The sequence below is a fragment of the Desmodus rotundus genome, chromosome 10, assembly GCF_022682495.2.
Source record: "Desmodus rotundus isolate HL8 chromosome 10, HLdesRot8A.1, whole genome shotgun sequence".
Lineage (NCBI taxonomy): Eukaryota > Metazoa > Chordata > Mammalia > Chiroptera > Phyllostomidae > Desmodus > Desmodus rotundus.
The window spans coordinates 42,849,067-42,868,080 of record NC_071396.1 but is presented as its reverse complement, the minus strand read 5'-3'; the positions used below and the strand labels follow the sequence as shown (position 1 = coordinate 42,868,080).

At 53.5% G+C, this 19,014-nt stretch overlaps 1 protein-coding gene and 4 non-coding genes across 7 annotated transcripts; 4 read left to right on the top strand and 1 right to left on the bottom strand.

Moving 5' to 3' along the window:
* The first annotated feature begins 34 nt into the window (after positions 1 to 34).
* Positions 35 to 12,864, top strand: TRIM7 (tripartite motif containing 7). 3 transcript variants are annotated; one of them, XM_024552266.3, is made up of 7 exons: positions 35 to 850; positions 4,050 to 4,145; positions 7,291 to 7,521; positions 8,213 to 8,235; positions 8,508 to 8,623; positions 9,077 to 9,112; positions 10,502 to 12,864. In XM_024552266.3, the coding sequence occupies exons 2-7, from the start codon at positions 4,104 to 4,106 to the stop codon at positions 11,011 to 11,013; spliced, it is 960 nt and encodes a 319-aa protein (XP_024408034.1). In that variant the 5' UTR covers positions 35 to 850; positions 4,050 to 4,103; the 3' UTR covers positions 11,014 to 12,864. The 3 variants fall into 3 exon arrangements, with proteins under 3 accessions (XP_024408034.1, XP_071075586.1, XP_024408035.2); XM_071219485.1 differs by lacking the exon at positions 35 to 850 and adding an exon at positions 1,692 to 1,864; XM_024552267.2 differs by lacking the exon at positions 35 to 850 and adding an exon at positions 1,873 to 3,178.
* Positions 12,865 to 14,300: 1,436 nt separating this feature from the next.
* On the top strand, positions 14,301 to 14,373 carry TRNAT-UGU (transfer RNA threonine (anticodon UGU)). Its single transcript has one exon. It is a non-coding gene; the product is annotated as a tRNA-Thr (tRNA).
* Positions 14,374 to 17,667: 3,294 nt separating this feature from the next.
* Positions 17,668 to 17,739, top strand: TRNAP-UGG (transfer RNA proline (anticodon UGG)). Its single transcript has one exon. It is a non-coding gene; the product is annotated as a tRNA-Pro (tRNA).
* Positions 17,740 to 17,896: 157 nt separating this feature from the next.
* Positions 17,897 to 17,969, top strand: TRNAV-AAC (transfer RNA valine (anticodon AAC)). The gene has a single exon. It is a non-coding gene; the product is annotated as a tRNA-Val (tRNA).
* A 401-nt stretch (positions 17,970 to 18,370) lies between these two features.
* On the bottom strand, positions 18,371 to 18,452 carry TRNAL-AAG (transfer RNA leucine (anticodon AAG)). The gene has a single exon. It is a non-coding gene; the product is annotated as a tRNA-Leu (tRNA).
* Between the last annotated feature and the right edge of the window lie 562 nt (positions 18,453 to 19,014).

The following is a 19,014-nucleotide window of genomic DNA, read 5'->3' as shown; positions in this document are numbered from 1 at the left end:
GTCCTTTCTCTGCTTCCCTAGAAGTTTGCTCTCGCAGGGCACCCGTGGGCCGGTAGCCTCCTTGAGGCCCGACAGCCCCGAGGCTGCAAACCCGAGGGGGCAGTGTCGCGAAGGTTTCCAGGGTCTTCTGCTGAATAACTACGGGGGCGCGACTTCGATCGGAGGACGCCTGGAAGAGAACAGGGCCGGTATAAACGCCTGGAGGCGGCGATGGAAAACGAAGGGGAAGTCATTTGACGCGTTGCTTCAAATGAACTGTGAGCCGAAAAAGAAAAGTAAAGAAGACGATATGCAGGATGCCACGTTTATAAAACAAAAAGAGGGAGACCTGTAGTAAAAGATATACTATTTGGATAAAATAATTCGTAATTTCTTGGGACGGGGAGGAGACTGGGGCCTAGGGGGTAGGCCCTTTTCTCTGTAAACCACTGTCTGTCTGAATTTTGGGCCCTGTCCAAATTACTTCAATCCAAGAAAAGTGTACGGAGCGCCCGCGAGGTACCCAGAACTACTCGAAAAAATTGGTGGCCCAGCGGCGAAGAAAACGCACCCAGTCCGCCCCCTCCATCAGCTCGAGTCCCAGAGGAAGTCCAGTTCCGGAGGGCGGCAGACCGAGCGAGAGAATGCGGTAAGGTGTGACCGCACACAGATTTCACCGAGAAAGGGGACATTTGAAAGAAGACTTGGAGGAGGTGGGGAATGAGTCTTGCACGTTTTCTGGGAGAAGAGCGGTCCAAGCAAAGGGCACAGCCAGTTCAAAGGCCCCGAGGTAGGAGCTCCCTGAAGTGTTGCGGGAGCACGAAGGAGGTACCGTCGGCAGGAAGGAAGTCGCAGGACCAGGCGATGAGAGGTGAGTGCAGAGGGGAGGCCTGGTGCAAGGGAGGGGGGTGAAGTCTGTACACGACACCGGAGATGCCGGGGATCGAACCCGCGGCTTCTCGGAGGAAAAGTTTTCCTCTGAACGGTGGGAGACACTGGAGGGCTCGAGAAGAGGAAGGCCATGACTTGATTTAAAAATAATACTTCAACAGAACTGTTCTCACAGCTGCGTGGAGAGAATAGGGCGGGGGAGTGGGACAGCAGGGCAGAGACTGTTGCTCACTGGAAATCATGCAGTGGAGGGAGCGAGAGGCTGAGGACTGTGGATGACGTTGTATAGCTTTTTTCCTTTTGGAGTCACAGAGGTCTCCTGCCGCCACCAGCGTGGGGTGGAGGTCCCCGAGCTGGGAGCCACGGGACATTGAGAAAGACACAACACAAGCAGTTCAAGGAAAAGCGGGGGCCAGGTGGGGGCATTGTCCTCTGAGGGAGAGACAATGACCCTGAACATGGTCTCCGAGTTTATTTTATAGCGGTTGGTTAACATAGAGCTCAAGGACGCTTTGCAAACTCGGGGAGACGCTGTGGGCACAGATTGTTCCGTTCCCAGGCAATCTAAATGATACATATTTCTAATGCAAAAGTTACAGTCGCCTTCAGCGGAAGGTTGCGGTTATCTATTCCTTCTCAACCCCCGCAGGTCCCCGCCGCTGTCGCCTCGCTCTCGGATCCGCTTCGCAGGTGCAAGCAGTCCAGCGCGGCGTCAACCTTAGCTTCCACGCCAGCCTTCACCGTCCTCCACACTTTACTTACTAGGCCTATAACTTTTTACCTTAAACTAACATTTTCCAGCTCGTGAGTCCCCCATCAGTAGCGGGCCCTGGAGCTGGGGGGAATGCCTGGGAGGTGCTGAGAAAGGGTGTCAGGAAGAAGGAAACCACAGAAGAGAGGGCAGATGAGGTGAGGCCTCAGAAGCGGCCTCTGTTGTGGGTTAGGATCGCCGAGGTCGCTGGCGACTTCGACAACAACAGCATCTCTGAAGAGGGTGAGGGCGAAAGCTTGACCCCAGTGATGTCTGGGGGCATAAGGAGAGAGGGCATGGGAGCAAATAATACTAGCAGCTTTACGGCGGGGCTGTGGGGATAAGCTGGAGGAACGTAGAGGACTGGGTTTTATTTGGCGGCGAAGGAAAAACACCGAGTAAACTGGGAAATTTTATTGTAAATGTGTTACTTGTTAAAAAAAAAAAAACAAAGAATAAATAAGGGGGAGGGGACTATCGCTGCAAAGGGAGCTACAGAGGTGGAGAGAAGGCCACGCTTGGGGGTTGGGGGGCGAGAGCCAGGGTCCAGACTCCAAATTTAGCTCGGCACAGAGCTGGGACAGGCCCGCACTCCGGCAACCTGATACTGCGGCGGGGACGCCAACCCCTCGCCCGGTGCTGGGGCGGCCTCAGGCGGCGGCCGGGAGTGGCGCCCGGCTGGGCAAGTGTGCCCACCTGTCCCGGCCCATTACCCACAACAGCTGACTGGGTCAGGCTAGGGCGGCCTGGACCGGCCCACGGAGGGGCTGAGCGAGGGGGCTACGGAGAGCGGACGCAGCGCGCTGGGCCTCACTCGGATCCACTCGCGGCGCCGCCTGGCGCGCCCTCCGAGCGCACCTACCCGGCGCGTTTCCCAGCCCGGCGCGCCCCCCGCGCCAGTCTCCGCCTGCCGGAGTCTTCAGCCGCGCCCTCCCTTCCAGAGGGCGCCCAGAGGCCCGCCCCGGCCGCGGCGCTCCCGGGCGGCGTGCAGTCGGGTGCGCGGCCTCCCCCGGACCGCCAGACTCGGGCGCGCTGCGGGCGCGCATGGCGGCGGTGGGGCCGCGGACTGGCCCGGGCTCTGGCGCCGAGGCCTTGGCACTGGCGGCAGAGCTGCAGGGCGAGGCGACGTGTTCCATCTGCCTGGAGCTCTTCCGAGAGCCCGTGTCCGTCGAGTGCGGCCACAGCTTCTGCCGCTCCTGCATCGCGCGCTGCTGGGAGCGCCCGGGCGCGGGGCCCGCCGCCGTGCCGCGCTTGCTGCCGTACCCGCTCCCCTGCCCGCAGTGCCGCGAGCCCGCGCGCCCGAGTCAGCTGCGGCCCAACCGGCAGCTGGCCGCCGTGGCCGCGCTGCTGCGGCGCTTCAGCCTGCCCGCCGCGGCGCCCGGCGAGCGCGGGCCCCCGGAGGCGGCAGCCGCGGCGACGGGGTGCGCGCAGCACGGCGAGCCGCTCAAGCTCTACTGCCAGGACGACGGGCGCGCCATTTGCGTGGTGTGCGACCGCGCCCGGGAGCACCGCGAGCACGCCGTGGTGCCGCTCGGTGAGGCTGTGCAGGAGGCCAAGGTGAGCGCCCGCCCCACCCCTGCGGGTCCCCGCGACCCCTCGTCCCCGCCTGCCCGCCTGCGCACGCAGTGCAGAGGAGCCGCAGGCAGGCAGGGGGCTCAGAGGAGCCCCTGCCTCTCTTCTCTTGCGCAGCGCTGGCTCCGGGGCTGAGTGCGGCTGACCCTCTGTCGCCCCCACACCCCCCAATACCGCCGAATCCCCTCTGGACGGGACTGCCTGGGCGTTGTCCGGCAGGCTTGGCGATTCCCTTTCTGCCCGGCCCCGTCCTCTAGCGGCGACTTGGGCAAACCCACGCGTCCGCCGACCCAACTCTCAGCTCTTTCCCCGAGCCGGACGACCTTCCCAAGAGGTCGGGGAAGGGTGGGTGGCTCCAGGGTTCAGGAGAGCGAGGAGAAAGCCGTCTGGGCTGTGTCAAAGCTGTTGATCCTAGACTCCTGTCTTTCCTGCCTCCTTGCCGGGGCCTCAGCTGAGGTTTGTGTGGAGGCCTCTAGCACACAGTCCCATCTTTCTTCGCTCCCTACATGCTCCCAGATATCCCATACGGAGGGATATCTGACGGTGAGGAGGAGAACAAAGGAGAAGACAAGCTATACTGGGCTGCTGGGCGCGGGAGGTGCCTGTGTTTCAGCCCGAATGGTGCACTGGTTGGTGGTCTTGGGGAAGTGAGACCCTTGGGCTTTTGGCGTTACCCTGAAGTTGTCCTGTCCCCTTAGGTGAAGTCTGCACAGGCTGTTTCCATCCTGTCCAGAGATGGCGTTAACCTGGTCTCCTCAATGTGCTGGGCCTCCCCTCGCTCCTGCATGGCTCCTGGAAGTCACAGGGGTTTCCAGAATCCTCTCTCCACAATATCTCCCTTCTCACCCTGTGGCAGGAGCTCCTGGAGTCCAGGCTGAAGGTCTTGAAGAGTGATCTGGAGGACTATGAGATGTTTCGTTCCACGGAAGAGAAGGAGGGCAAGGAGCTCTTGGTGAGCTGCCACCCCACCCCCAACAACAGAGGGCCAAGCACCACCCTGGCACTGTCTTGGTGTGTGGTGTAGGAGTGTGTGCCTGTGGAATAGCAGGGGTGGATTTTAGAAAGATAATAAGGTGCATATTATAAAGGATGAATGTATCCTTTATTATAAAACCAGAGCTTTTTTTTTAAGACTATTTTTAGATATAGAAGAAGGGAGGTAGAAAGAAAGGGAGAGAAACATTGATGTGTGAGAGGAACATAGATCAGTTGCTCCTCCCTCGTCCCCAAGAAGAGGGACCTAGCCCACAACCGAGGCACCTGTCCTGACTGGGAATCAAACTGGAAACCTTTTGGTTTGCAGTCAGGCTCAACCCACAGAGTCACACCAGCCAGGGCAAACACAGAACTTTTGAAAGTGAATGGGAGTGCTAAAATAATCCTTCTAGAGCAGCTGGCTAAAACTGGAACTGTCCCAGCGAATCTGGATATATGATCATTTTAATATTACAGGACACCGCAATTAGGGCCTTGGAGCATCTTGTAATTGAATGCAAACAAAAACATAAACACAGTAAATAGCCTCATGTTAGCCCAGGGCATTTTTGTCACCAAGAGTTACGAAAAAACTTTCTTTCATTTTGAGAGTTTTTTTAGATTTTGAAATTGGGCTAAGGGTAAAAGGGAGCTTAGTGGGTGTCAGAGCTGCTGAGGGCAGGAGGTCTGGCGACCAGTTTCCAGCAGTTTCCAGCAGCCCCCACGCGCAGCCCAGTGTGCCCAGCGCCCCCTGGTGGGTAGGAATGCTATTTTGTCTTCTTTACAATGGATCACGGAAGTGAAATGGGGCTCATTTTGATTAAGATGGACAACGTGGATCGCGGACTGTAATTTTCTACCTCGAAAACTCAGTTCTTAGCTCAATAAATAGGTGTTAAAAGAGTGAAAGGGTAACTAGGGTCAGTTAGGACAGGGCCAGTCAGTTCTGGAGTTGGGAATTGCAGGAGCTTGAGGACCCTTCTGCCCTCAAGGTTGAGAGAGGGTGGTGTGGAGGGGAAAACCCTGAGTTCAGGTGTTCCTTTCCTGCCCCTCAACTGCACCTGGTGAACCTGCCTCCAAAGTGCAACTGATCATTCACTTCCCTCCCCACGGAGGAGCTAAACACTCATCTCCAGACTTCCACCCTGCCCTCCGGGAGAAAGGGTCAAGCAGTGGCTCTCCCATCCACGACCCAGAGGGACTCCCACAGCGTGGGCAGCTTCACGGTCCCTGACCCCACCCACCATGACACTGCTTAGCACCTTCCACTCAGTCCTCTGCCAATTCACCACCCCTCTGGCCCACATATGGTTTAGAATTACAAAATACATGCTTAATGAAGCCATAGAGGCAGAGGACAACTCTTGCTGCATGATACCGAAGAGAATGAATGCTTTTATTTTAAAATGCTCTGACTCTTTAGGAGTGCTTCTCACCTGGGGGCAATTTTGGCCCTCGGGACATTTGGCAATGTCTGACAATACTTCCCATTGTCAATCAACATTGGGCAGAAGGGCTACTGGCATTTAGTGGTAGAGGCCAGGGTGCTGATTAAGCATCCTTAATGCACAGGACAGCCCTCCACCACAAAGAATTATCTGGTCCCAAATGTCAGTAATGCGGAGCTTGGGAAACGCTGATTTAGAGTATTTTGGCTAATATCGTTTCACTTGTGTTATTACCTTGGGAGACCATATGATAAAATTGCAAGAAATTCAGATTCTGAGGTCAGACCCTCTGACTTAGAATCCATGTCACCCACTTACTGGTGACATGCGCCCACATCATTGGGTTGAGTGAGTTAACATGTGTGAAGCGCCCCAGGCTGCAGCTGCCTGCTCGCCCGGTGTCCCGGGGGAGCCATAGCCTGAACCCAGGTCTCCCGACCTCAAAATCCACTCACAGTCTCCTCTTCCAGCCATCCTTTCCACCCTTAGAGTTTTAAAGAAGAGGAACTGTGACAGTCGAGCTTGTCCTGGAGGAACAGAATCCTTCTCACTTCTCATTAGCCATAGGTGGCCTTGCTTGTCATGCCACGTACGGTCCCTCCCACATATTCATGCAAAGAATCCAGGGACCAGGAACATGAGCCCGTGTCTGGAAACACAGGAGTGAAAACTCCGGTGCACAATATAATGGAAATAACAGAATATGAAGCCTGCACATAACATAGTCTCCCTTGGGTCATGTGGGTGTGCTGCTACCTCTGGTCGCTGGTGTTATTTTCCTTCCTTCTTCCTACTTTTCTGCAACTCCCAGATTATGTATTATGAGCATATGTTACCTTCATGGTTGTTAAAGAGAAATGATGCTCTTAATGTGAAGTAAAGTGAGGAGTGAAAGTTGGAGGGCAGGTGAGTGTTAAAAAAATTCAACTGAGTACATTTTAAAGATCTTATTGGTTTTATTCAGTGACTGATGAATTACTAATGTAGCAGACAGAAAGGATCCCTAAAGAGCTGTATAAGGCAAGAGATTTTAGAAGCAGAGGAAGCAGGAATAAGGAAATTGCAAAAAAAAAAAAAAAACTGGATTGGTTATTGCAAGGTTACTTTCCCCATAGGGGATGGCAGATTACTGAACAAAGGCAATTTCTGATTGGCTGGTTTAAGATTCCATTTCTGGGAGAGCGGAAACTATAATGAAGTCTGGTGATGTGGGTCTTGGCATAAGTGACTCCATTTTGATACTGTTTTCTTGAATTTAACACATAATAAAGGTGTTTGGGGAAGAGAGAGTGACCTCAGTTTAATCTTTATAATGGCCCCAGGAGGCACTAAGTCATTCCTCCCACTTTTCAAATGAGGAAACCATTGCCCTGAGTAGTTCTCAGGCGAGTTTAAAGTTGCCCTATGTTGGTGGGGGAGCCCAGGAGCAAAGGAACATATGGGCACACCTGTGAATGGGGAAGCGAGTACATGTGTTGAAGCTGCTGTGAGCTCAGAGTTGGAATATTTAAATTAAAGCCTGTGCGGGGTGTGCACGTGTGGGTGACCCTGTGACCCCTGAGCAGTGTGGTGGATGGAGCCCTGCCCTGTGGGATGGCTCCAGACTCCTGTCCAAATGCCAAGTCTTGATGCCCATGTCCCCTCACCCCTCCATCTTCTCCTCTCCTGAGACAGAAGCAGATGGCTGCTGAGCGAGAGAAGGTAGGGGCAGAGTTTCAGGCACTGCGGGCCTTCCTGGTGGAGCAGGAGGGCCGCCTCCTGGGCCGCCTGGAGGAGCTGTCCCGGGAGGTGACACAGAAGCAGAATGAGAACCTGGCCCAGCTTGGGGGCGAGATCACCCAGCTATCCAAGCTCATCAGCCAGATCCAGGAGACAGCTCGCAAGCCTGACCTTGACTTTCTCCAGGTGAGTCTGGCTACCCAGGACTTTGAGTCTTTCTCCTAAGGCATTGTGAAGGCAGTGAGAACAGAGTCAGATCCTGAGAATTTAGTGGACTCACAAACTCTGGAGCCAAAAAGGACTGGAGAGAGGTACCCTGATTCTCCTGGGGTTAGAGGTCTGAAGGGCTATGATAAGACTTTCCTGACCACGAATAACAATAATGTATCTTACATCATATTTCAGTGTATACATCCTTGAGACAAAAGTCTTAGAAAATAGCACCTTTACTAATGTGATGCACTTTGATATTTTCTATTCTATTTTATTTCATCTAAAAAAAGTAGTTACAATCTACTATCACAAGTGGGTCAAGAACAGTCATTTAAAAGACACTGGTCGGAATGAGCAGTTGCTGCATAAAGGCTATAACTTGTGTCCATGACTTGGAGAGCAGAGACGACCCTGGGCCCCAGAACGTGGCTCCAGTGATGATTCTGTAATGACGGGAGCAGTTGCAGACTGTGGACAGGGGTCCGCCACATTGACAAGACACCCAGCTGCCAGCCACAGCAGGAAGACCTTGGCACCAGGGCCCACGCAGGCAGCGGATAAGCAGGAGTACCTGCTTATTGCTTGTTCCTCTGGAAGCAGGGCAGGGCACAGTTGTATTTTTTTCAAAGGCATTGATTTGGTTTGCTTTCATCTCTCTTTTTAGGAATTCAGAAACACACTAAGCAGGTGAGTGGACCCTAACAGTTCCTTGGTCTCCTCTAAGCTGGTTCTTTTTTCCACTGCGTGCTCTTTTTATTCTCTGCTCCCAGTTTCTCACCTTCTGATTCCCCGCGCCCTACCTGGTGCCTCCTGAGGCAGCCGTCCGGTCCACCTGCCTGGTCGCGGTTATGGGCATGAGACCAGGCTCTCCTTTTCCTACCTCTCTGCATCAACAGGACCCCGCCGTCCTAACTGTGGGAGTGGGACAGTGTTGGTGGGCCTTCCTCCTTGTCCTGCAGGTGCAGCAATGTGCCTGCCCCCAAGCCAAGCACAGTCTCCTCTGAGATGAAGAATAAAGTCTGGAATGTTTCCCTCAAGACCTTTGTCTTAAAGGGGCTGCTCAAGAAGTTCAAAGGTAGGGCCTGTGTGGGGGGCTGGGCCGTGAGATGCCAGTGGCAGTGGTATGGCTCTGGTGACTTGGGGCCCAAAGATGTGCCCTTCCAGAAGCTGTGTGAGAAGACCAGAGCTGGGGTGTGTGAGGGCTACTTTATCCAGGCTCCCCTGGGTCACAAAGTTCCCCTGGGGGCAGACAGGATAGAGGGGCACTGGGGACAGAAAGAGGGGTGAGGAAGGAGATCTCAGCTCTGACCAGCACCAGGCATAAGAGGGAACAAAGAAGCCGGATGGGGGGAAAACCAGAATACCGCCTTTCCCGCCCCATGCTGGGCCCAGTGCCCTTAGCCTATCTGGGGTGGTGAGTGAGCCACTGGGGCCATGAATGTGTCAGAAGAGGTGGTGTCACTATCATGGCCAGACAGACAATCTCCTGTGTCATTCACGCACACCCTGCTGTGTGTCTCCTCCTCAGAGGATCTTCGAGAAGAGCTGGAGAAAGAGGAGAAAGGTACGATGATTGCGCTGATACTGAGAGCGAGCCCCTAGTTTGGTGAAGCAGAGAATTCCCTCCCTGCGGGTGACTGTGTCTCTAGGCTTTGTGTGTGGTTGCTTCCTTCTGCCCGCCCACCTGGGCAACTCTGCCCTCTACTCACCTTTCCCCCCATCCTCACCTCACAGCGCTGACTCCCTCAGGTCACTGTGGGGCCTGTAGACTTACGGTCCACAGCAGCAGTGCCCTGCGCCTCAGGAGACTTAGATTGGGGAAGGCTTGTTGGCCTTTCTCCCCTGTCCTCACTCCCGACTGAGACCTCACACTGAGACCTCTTCTGGGGACTGGGGCTGTGTGCCTAGGGAGGCCCAAGAGGAAGCTGAAGGAATCTGAGGACAAAGCAGGAGGTGGTTCTTACTCCTGCAGAGGTCTGGGGTGAGTGGGATCCGATCCCACAAGGAGGGCTAAGTCAGACTTTTCTTGGGCGGAATCTAAACCAGCTGGGTAAGACCATGCCTCTCCTCTGTTAGAACCGTGCACAGGGCCTGTCACTCAGTAAAGGCTGCAGTTCTCACAGTGATCTTCCAGGCCCCAGGGGGTCTGGCCTTACGGCGTCCTGTGCCCTCCCCACCCCCACCCCCGCCCCCCACCCCCCATGTACTCCACTGCTCCTGGAATGTACCTAGCACACACTCACCTGGGCCTGGAACACGCTTCACCAGACAGCACCTATCTGGTTTCTTCGCCATCTGTATGTCTTTGCTTAAATGCTCCTATTCATCAAGGCCTTCCCTGGCCCTTCTTGTTGAAATCACAGCCTGCTGTCGTGATCCCTCTTATTTTCCTTGTTTGTTTTTTTTTGTTTTAAATCACGTGTCATCTATCCTCCTCTCCCCTGTGAAAGGAAGCTGCAGGGCCTAGCGTAGGCCTGGAACCCTGCAGTGCTTACCAGTGTGCTCATTTGAGCTGTTTAGTGTGGGAAACTTCAGACATACACTAAAGCAGAGAGATGAGCATAACAGGTATTATGTACTCATCACACACCCTCGGCAATCTTCACTCCCACTCCCACTCGTGTCTTCCCATGGGATTATTTTGAAGCAAATCACAGATATCACTTCCATAAATATCTCTATTTGATCTCTAAAGAGATAGACTTTGTGAAAAAAACCACCAGAAAAACATCATAATGAGAACAAATGGATGATTCTTTCTAAGTGTTCGACATCCCTCAATTGTCTTTTCAGTTGGGTTTCTCCTGTATTTGAACTGGGATTCAAATCAAGTTCATACATTGCATTGGTTTGATTTCAGCATGTACATGTTGGGAGGGGTGGGCGGGAATGAGGAGTGGGAGCTGTGCGGGGGGCCTGCATGGGCCTTGGCTCTCTGTCTCCCCCACTGTAGTGGAGTTGACCTTGGATCCTGACACTGCCAATCCCCGCCTCATCCTCTCTCTGGATCTTAAGAGTGTGCGCCTAGGACAACGAGCCCAGGACCTACCCAGCCACCCACGTCGCTTCGATACCAACACCCGGGTCCTGGCGTCTTGCGGCTTCTCCTCCGGGCGGCACCACTGGGAGGTGGAAGTGGGCTCCCAGGATGGCTGGGCCTTTGGTGTGGCCCGTGAGAGCGTGCGCCGCAAGGGTCTCACGCCCTTCACCCCCGAGGAGGGCGTCTGGGCGCTGCAACTCAATGGCGGGCAGTACTGGGCCGTGACCAGCCCTGAGCGGACACCCCTCAGCTGCGGCCACCTGTCCCGCGTGAGGGTGGCGCTGGACCTGGAGGTGGGGGCCGTGTCCTTCTATGCCACTGAGGACATGCGCCACCTCTACACCTTTCGTGTCAAGTTCCAAGAGCGCGTGTTCCCCCTTTTCTCTGTCTGCTCCACTGGCACCTACTTGCGAATCTGGCCTTGAGGAACATTGCAGGCCTCCCAGAGAAGGGACAGTCAGTCAAGGGTGAACGCATTCTCCTGGCTGCCCATCCGGAGGATTGTTGTTCTCCACCGAAGCTGCCTGGCCACCTTGGGTCTGCCCTTCCCTCCCCTGCCACAGGCTGCCTTAGGCTTCTGGAGACCCAACCCCAGAGGCATGAGACTGTGCATGGTGGGAAAGAGGCCCTGTGTTCAACTGAGCAGAGGAAGGGGTGCTTTGGATCTCCAGGCCTGTCCCCTACCTGTTGTTTCTGGCATGTAGATTTGGTACCAGCTGTGAGGAGGTGGAGGCCTATGAGCACTGGAGCCCCAGTGTTGACAGGGGTGCTTCCTTTCACCGGGGCTTACTGCCCAGACTCAGCAGGGCCTCTGGCTTCCTGGAACAACACCAAACCCCGGTCCTGTGCTGTCCTCAGTTCCAAGGGCAATGTTTGGGGCCAGGCCAAGTGCATTCATGATCACTTCTGTTTTGCCTTCTTGTCAGCTGCCAGCTCTGCCTTCAGATACCTGAATCCAGCTGGCCTGACCAACTCGTCCACTCAGGGAGGGGCCTCCCAGCTCCGAGGACAGTTCTGGGCCAGAGCTGGAAAGAGACCCTTGGCCTGTGCATGAGGGAAAAGCCCCAGACAACAGTCTGTAGGCATGGCTACCCTCTAATACCCCTAAACTGATGATACGGAGTGATAAGTCCATCCTCAGTCACAGTGACAGCCACGTGTTCTCACAGATACCTAAATCCCTCTCAAGTGTCAAAGTACAGTCTTTCTGAGTGAGGAGACCAAAGGCTCTAGAATTTTGAAACACAAGAGAGCACATATAATTTTACAGGTGTAACTAACACAAGCATGGAGATGCAGAGCACAAACGTGCCCCTGACAGATTCTGGAACTTGCCAAATGTATGCTATCAGCAGAGGACCCTGGTGCCAAGGCTAGCTCAGCCTGTGCCCTGGTGGCTGTTCTCACCTTGGCTAATTATTCACCAGCTCCTTTCAGGCTAGGCTTCTGGGAGGGTGGCGGTGGGCTCTTCCTTGCTTAGTGCTCCCCAGCGAAGGGAGATGGAGATGGAAATACAGATTGTGAGCTCATTTCTACAGTGGCTTAGCTCATTCTTGATTTCCCCAGTCTGAGAGCAAGAGCACAAGTATGAGCAGGGGAGTCTGCCAGATGAGGTGAACATGTGTGCTTCTTTGTGTGAGAAATGTGCACACGTGTTTATATCAGACTGTGGGGGAGAGGGATGTGTGGATCTTGGAGGGGGCATGTATGGGCACATGCATAGGGTTTAGGTGTTGAAACAGACCTAGGGCAATTAGGTCATGCCCTATTATTAACTTGTGGTTAAGTATTAGCCACCCCATAGTTAGGTGATGGCCTTAGGTTTCCAACCCCACTAATGGGCTGCTCGGCTAGATGAAAGCCAGTTTCAAACCTAATTCTGTCCTGCCTAGGTTGTTATCCAGATGCAGGGACAGTGACAGTCAAGTAGCCTGGCCTGCAAGAGTCATGGAGCTTCAGTGCTCTGTCCCGTAAGGCGCTTCAAGCACACTTTGTATACAGGGTTCTTGTAAGGCAGGCATGGCACTGTTCTGGAGGCAGACCGAGTGCACGCAGCACCAGGCCATCAGAATCCAGTGTCCTACAGGCTGGGAACAGGACCATTTAAGAGTTTAGCCTACAGCAGCATTCCAGAAGGTGAATTCTATGCCCTGTTCATACACAAAGTGTAGCTCTAGAACACTAGCCAGTCAAAGTATTTGACTACCACTGATTTCTGCAAGGAAAACTCATTTTAACATTTATTATCTAATTAAATGGTCTTTCGTTATCATCAAGCCATAATGTTTTCTGGGATTGTATGACTTCTGAACTGAGTATCACAATGACTCTTTATGTCATCTGGCAACTGTGCTGAAGTATTGTAACACATGTCATGGGTCACAGAAGGTAGGGTGACTGGTGGGGGCCCTGTAGGGCCAGGTCTAGGGACGGCAGGCACAGCGTCTGTGTATTTCCAGCTTTTGTGTTTGTGAGTCTGTCAGAATTTGTAGAACTATCAGTGCATAGGTAGCTGTATATCTGGAGATGTAACAACAGTTACCTAATAGCTGCATGTGGGGAGGGTGAGAGGGATGTTCTCTCTTGGTCACCAGGGCAGTGTGGTGACTTTGGATGTCACAATGCTGGTGTGAGAGTATTTGTGCATGTCTACATTTTTCTCTCCCTTCCTTTGGGCATCATAAGGTATCTGAGATCTCTGGGCCTCTGAGAGCAAATACTGGCCTAACTTCGGCCCTTCTGACGCCACCCATTAGTCCCAGATCTTTGTGAGCTGCAGAGCGGTAAGAACCCAGGTTCTTGCCACTAGATTCTCACACAGCTGGCTCCTCAGTGTCCCAGCTGGGTGTCCCCTAGGGGCCTGATTTTGTCCTGGTCATCCAGTGACCTAAGTCATCTGGCCTCGCAGGACCATAGGGCAGGTTGGGCAACCAGGCCAAACCCACCACCTACAGCTGCCACTTTCCGACCATTGCAGGGCTAGGGCTCCTGTCCCTCACCTGAGCTCTCACCCTCTCTCCCTGCCCTCAACCCCATGGGCCCTGTGACAGAACAAGTTCCCCATGAGTCCAAGGTGGACCCTAAAGGTTGCCTTTCCTAATTTGCTTAACGGAGCGGTAGGGGCTAAGGACCCCGGGCCCAGACCAAGTCCCTGGCCCAGCACTTCCTCCCGCCCATGCACTCTCATTTCTCCACCACTCTCTCAGCCTCTCCCTCCTGATCCCTCCTCTGCTCCCTCACGACCAGCCTACCTTACCAGCCCCCGACCCTGGATTCCCCTTAGGACAGTCACATTGACATCCTTCCCCTAATTTCTCCCTCGAAGCCCTGACCTAGGACTCCGATCCTCGCACACAATAAGCCGCAGACCCCTGCTCTCGACGGGTGCCCGCCTCCGTGCCCGCACAAGCTCGGAAGACCGGACGTCCGCACAGATCCGCCCACTGGACGTCCCGCCCTCACAGGTCAGCCCGCGAGTGAAACCGGGGGCCTTCTCCCTGTGGGGCTCTCTCCCAGGGAGAGAGCTCGGCTCGCGGCACTACACGTACAGACGCCGCAGGCTAAGCCTGGGCGCCCAGCTGAGCCCTCCAGGGCGGAGGAACGCGGGCCCCACCTCCAATCGCCTGCCTGGCCTTTCAGTGGAGTTATTCTGCAGCTGCACAGAGGCTGATTTTACATCAACTACTTTCGCGCAGACGCGTAGCTGGTAGTTGGCTCCATAGCTCAGGGGTTAGAGCACTGGTCTTGTAAACCAGGGGTCGCGAGTTCAAATCCCGCTGGGGCCTATCCTCGTTTTTGTTTGTTTTGTTTTGTTTTTAAACTGTAAGGTGGAAAAGCGCAAAATGCGTAAGCCAGCAAGAATTCCGCCTTTCGGGGAAGCCAGACCCTGGTGAAGCTCGTTGTTCTTTGCCCTACAGGTGTCAGCCGCCCATCGCTTGTCTTTGGAAGAGCTGTACCCACTGCGTCCTTGGCCTTGTGATCACAGGCTCCGGGACTCCACCCCCCTTCGATCCTTCTCTCGATTCCTTCTGCGCGCGCTCCCGGCGAGTTCGTGGCGGGTCTTTCCGTTTCCCTCCTGGGGGCGGGGGCAGGGTCTCGTCCTCGTCTCTCACTCTTTCTTCTTAGCTGAGTGGGGTCCACCTGGTGGGGTCCCTTCCTGCCCCCCTGAGAACCTACTGCTTCAGCTGGGACGGTGACTAAAAGTTCCGATGGCCCTCGCAATCTGGCTTCCATATATGAGGTGGCCTTCCCATAGGGCAGGCACACAGGGGTCGATGAATCCCGGCAGCCCGGGGCGCCACAGTAGGGGGAGGGAAGCGGGTCCCCACTTCTCCACGCACCACATCTGCTCCATTCACCCCGTTCTCCGGAGTCTACACAGGTTTCCGCGAATGATTCTCTGCTCTGGTGCACCAGACCCGGGTTCTGTTTTCTAACCGCGAGCCGCGCTAGAGCGCCCCCCACCCCCGGAGTCAGCGGTGTCCCCACGCGGGGCTGCAAGTCGCTCAGGGCTTTTTAGAGGGTCCACTTTGGACCGAAGGCTCCTGCAGCCTGGGGTCGTGCCTGCGAAGGCCGCGGCGGGTGGGCGCCCCAGAACTGCCTGCCGGGCAGCTACCCCCTCCATTGTTCACTGGGGATTTAGGCTCATGTTGTACACTTGACTTCATTAACTGCATAAATAAATAACAGTTAGAAGGTCAGCATGTATTAGTTGTGTGGGAGTTTTGCTTCTTTGGTTGTTTAAAAGGAAAAAAAAAACATGAATGGTAAAAAAAAAAAAAAGGCCGAAAGCGAATATGACACATTTATAGCTTTTAGGCCTGGAAGTCACGGATGTGGATGATTATTTGCACTTTTCTTTAAATAATTGCCTAGAGAAGAGAAGCAATAACAGGCCTACAACACGGAGACGGAGAGCCAGGAGCGCCCACCCTACTTTCAGTGAACCGGAAGGGGCGCGCTAGCCTCCAGGTCCCTAAGGAAGAGGCGAGAGCCGGAGCTGCGGCTCAGAGGGCTTGTTACAGAACGGGCTGGGGGTTATGAGGTCCCTCCGTCACTGTGGATTTATATGCCCGCCACCAAAGAATTGGAATTATTGCTCTCAATGCCAGAGTTTGGTGAAAAGGAATGGAAGCATTTATTCAAAATTTATACACATTTAGAGTAATAACTTAATGCCTTCGTTAAAATCCCAAAGTCCCTTAAAACACCCCAAAACAGTCCTTCCTTCCCCCTTTGCCCAGTCAGGCCAGTCAGGGGTACCCTCAGGAAAAAAAAAGTAGACATCCGTGGCTCGGCTAGCTCCCGGTTCTTCCCAGTAATCCGTGCTCCGCTGGCAGGCCTCCCCCGGCTCCCAGCACCATCAGCAGTGTTCCTGGGATCTCCATTTCTTAATCCAAACCCACGTGGCACCTTCTTATGGCCCACCAGCAAGAGTCCTTTCACCCCTTTCCTTCCGGCATTGTCTCTCCTGCGTTCTTCCCAACCGCTAAGAGACAGCTCTGCGTGTCTGCAACATTTGCTTTCTTGCTCTCTGAGCCGGTAGTGAAGAACCCCCAAAACCCTGTGGTCGCTCCTGGGTTTTAATCCCTACGCCAATCTTTCTCTGCAACCCCATTTCCGCCTCCTCCCACAATAGGCTACACCTGCCAGCATTCCTATATTTTTGCCAGCCTTTCTTGGCTGCCATCCTTGGTCCGGGCAGGCGAGGTTCCAGGAGAGGAACGAACCATCTCCAAGGTCTCACTCACGCAGGCAGGCGCTGTAGGGGGAGCTGCCTCCCAGCTACACCATGGGTTAAAGTCACTCCCATCTCCTTGGCTCAAAGCATGGCCACAGCTACTTAACAAATCTATGAAGCTAGCCAGCAGTTATAGATATATGCAAAAAATCACTTTTGCATATCAGGTATGAAGCTGGCCAACTGTTGATATGCAAAATAACTATCATAAGGCCCTGCTCCTTGTGTCTCATCCTCCAGTCCAGACTTAAGGGGGTGGGGATATCCTATATTTTTATATATTCTGGACACTCCGAGTTCTGGACCCTGTTCCAAATCCTTCCTTTGGGGGCCCCAGACTGCACCCCGTTATAGTCTGAGTAAGAGAGTGGAGAGCGTCAATGAAAGAAATTAGCCCCTTTTCCCTCGGAGTAGGTCAACCACCTAGTGTCTCCTACACTGTTTTGTAACAGCTAGCTGGTGGCACAAAATAAACCTTTGTGCCCCCGGTGAGTGAATTTTGTGAGTTTTACAGCAGGGAATCAGAGTCACGGTTTTACTCCTAAAAAACAGTGCAATTAAACCCTTTGGGGAGAGCAGATCGGAGACGAGAAAGGGAGAGAATGCCCGCACGGTTTCTTGGTATTCAGGTTAGGACAGCTGCTCCAGGGCAGTCCCGGGAGGGCGGAGGGCCGCAGTACCGACCAGCGCGCGCGCGCACTGGTGCCGGACGCTGGCAGCGGGGTTCTTGGTCATCTCATTTCTTCTTTACACTTGCTTACGTTTCTCGAACACTTTGCAAATAAGTATGTGTTGCTTTTAAAAATATTTCCATAAAACGATATAGAAAAGTCCCTCCATTTTACCAGGCGCCCCACGTGAAGAGACTACGCTGGATTTCATTTCGCCCGTCTCGCTGATGACCCCGTCCGTACTGCGTCTCCTCCGAGCCCGGCGCACGGTTCTTTCCAGGGGCCTTCCGGATCTCCCGGCCTCTGCGTCCGGTCTCTGGGCCTCCAGTCTTGCACCTTATTTGGGCTCCCTTGGGATGGAACTTCTAGTCCCCAGAAGCGGAAGGATGCCCCTTCCTGCTGCCTGGGCGCCCTAGCGATCAGGCGCTCGTTTGGATGCCAGGACATCTGAGAGGGGCCCAGAGGGAAGAAGCGTTTGCACCGGGCGACCTATCTGCGTCTGAGAGTGAGCGGCAGACGCGAAGATGGCGGAGAGGAATTGGACGAACGCGGGAGACGCAGAAATCCAGAGCGTGGTCCCAATATACCAGAAATAAAAATCCATTTTCCTGGTGATGAAATGATTTCACAAAGAATTAAAGACTGATTGGTGAGCTGCCATTATAACTGGCTCGTTGGTCTAGGGGTATGATTCTCGCTTTGGGTGCGAGAGGTCCCGGGTTCAAATCCCGGACGAGCCCACCTTTTCTTTCACGAAACAAAATTTTTTTCTTGTACGAACAATTGTCGGTTTTGGATAGGATCGGTCTTTTCGTACTTACACAGATGTAAAGCTACTATGACCAGGGTAAGCTTTTTCTACCAATCAATAGTGAAACTGCGATGACCTGTGTAGTGGTTTCCGTAGTGTAGTGGTTATCACGTTCGCCTAACACGCGAAAGGTCCCCGGTTCGAAACCGGGCGGAAACAGGTCTGTTTTACGATCTTGCATCTTTTTCCTTCTACTATTTGAAAATTATCACGTTGGGTTAAATTTGTAACTCTGTGAGACAAACTAGGTCCCAATTCAGGACATCACGTCATCATATCCTCCTGGTTACAGAGATGTGCTGTCTTCCAGGGAGGAGAACAGCATCCCATCCCTGATTTCCCGCGGCAACCACAGGCATCTGTGCAGATCTTGATAATGCGCTCCGTTTTTGTGAGCAAGGAGCTTGCAGGGAGTCCGGCTACTTTGCAGCCACATGCTCTAAACGGAGTCCTAAATTCCAAGTAAGGGCAGAACATCCCGCTGGAGTTCAATTTCATATTCTTCTTTTGCTATCCACGGAGAAAAAAAGAAAAATGCTTACACGCAGGATAAAAACAGTTGGCAGCGGTGGGATTCGAACCCACGCCTCCGAAGAGACTGGAGCCTTAATCCAGCGCCTTAGACCGCTCGGCCACGCTACCCCACTCGTGAAAAAAAAGAGCATTTGGATTTCTTTTTTTAATGTTGATACGGTCCCCAGGAGCCTCACGAAATTTTTTTTGCATGTATGGAATTTTAAACAAAGAACAATTGGCCAAAAGGGCGGTGCATGGGTAGTTTTAAAGAAATAAACCGAAGTTCATTTAAACATACTTTTGGGTAGTTGCCCACAACTCCTTCTAAGAAACTTCAGATGACTTTAAAAAGACCCTTTTATAATACTTTTACCCACAGACGGCCAGTCTAAGGAATTACTGCAACCATTTAAAATGAGGGGCTGTGTGAAGGGTCAGGGATAGCTAGGAGACTCACTTGTTGAGATTGTTCATGAATTACTCTGACATTTCAATGGTATGTTATCTTAGATGTGTAAGAACCATGAATATGGCTCACTTAAGGTAAAGATTGGCCTTTGCTAAGGAAGCTATAGTCCTGTGATACGACTACCCACCATGTCCTGCCCAGTTAGAAATTTGCACTCCTAAATTTCTCACCATTTCTAGGATGGTGATCATACCATCCTGTGTGGGTTACTTGTGGTGA

Bases quoted from the DNA above. Each gene is read 5' to 3' on its own strand.
- TRIM7 (XM_024552267.2), top strand. From the start codon at position 2,666: ATGGCGGCGGTGGGGCCGCGGACTGGCCCGGGCTCTGGCGCCGAGGCC. The intron at 8,624-9,076 runs GTAGGGCCTGTG...TCTCCTCCTCAG, and splicing joins GCTGCTCAAGAAGTTCAAAG to AGGATCTTCGAGAAGAGCTG. The intron at 9,113-10,501 runs GTACGATGATTG...CCCCCACTGTAG, and splicing joins GCTGGAGAAAGAGGAGAAAG to TGGAGTTGACCTTGGATCCT.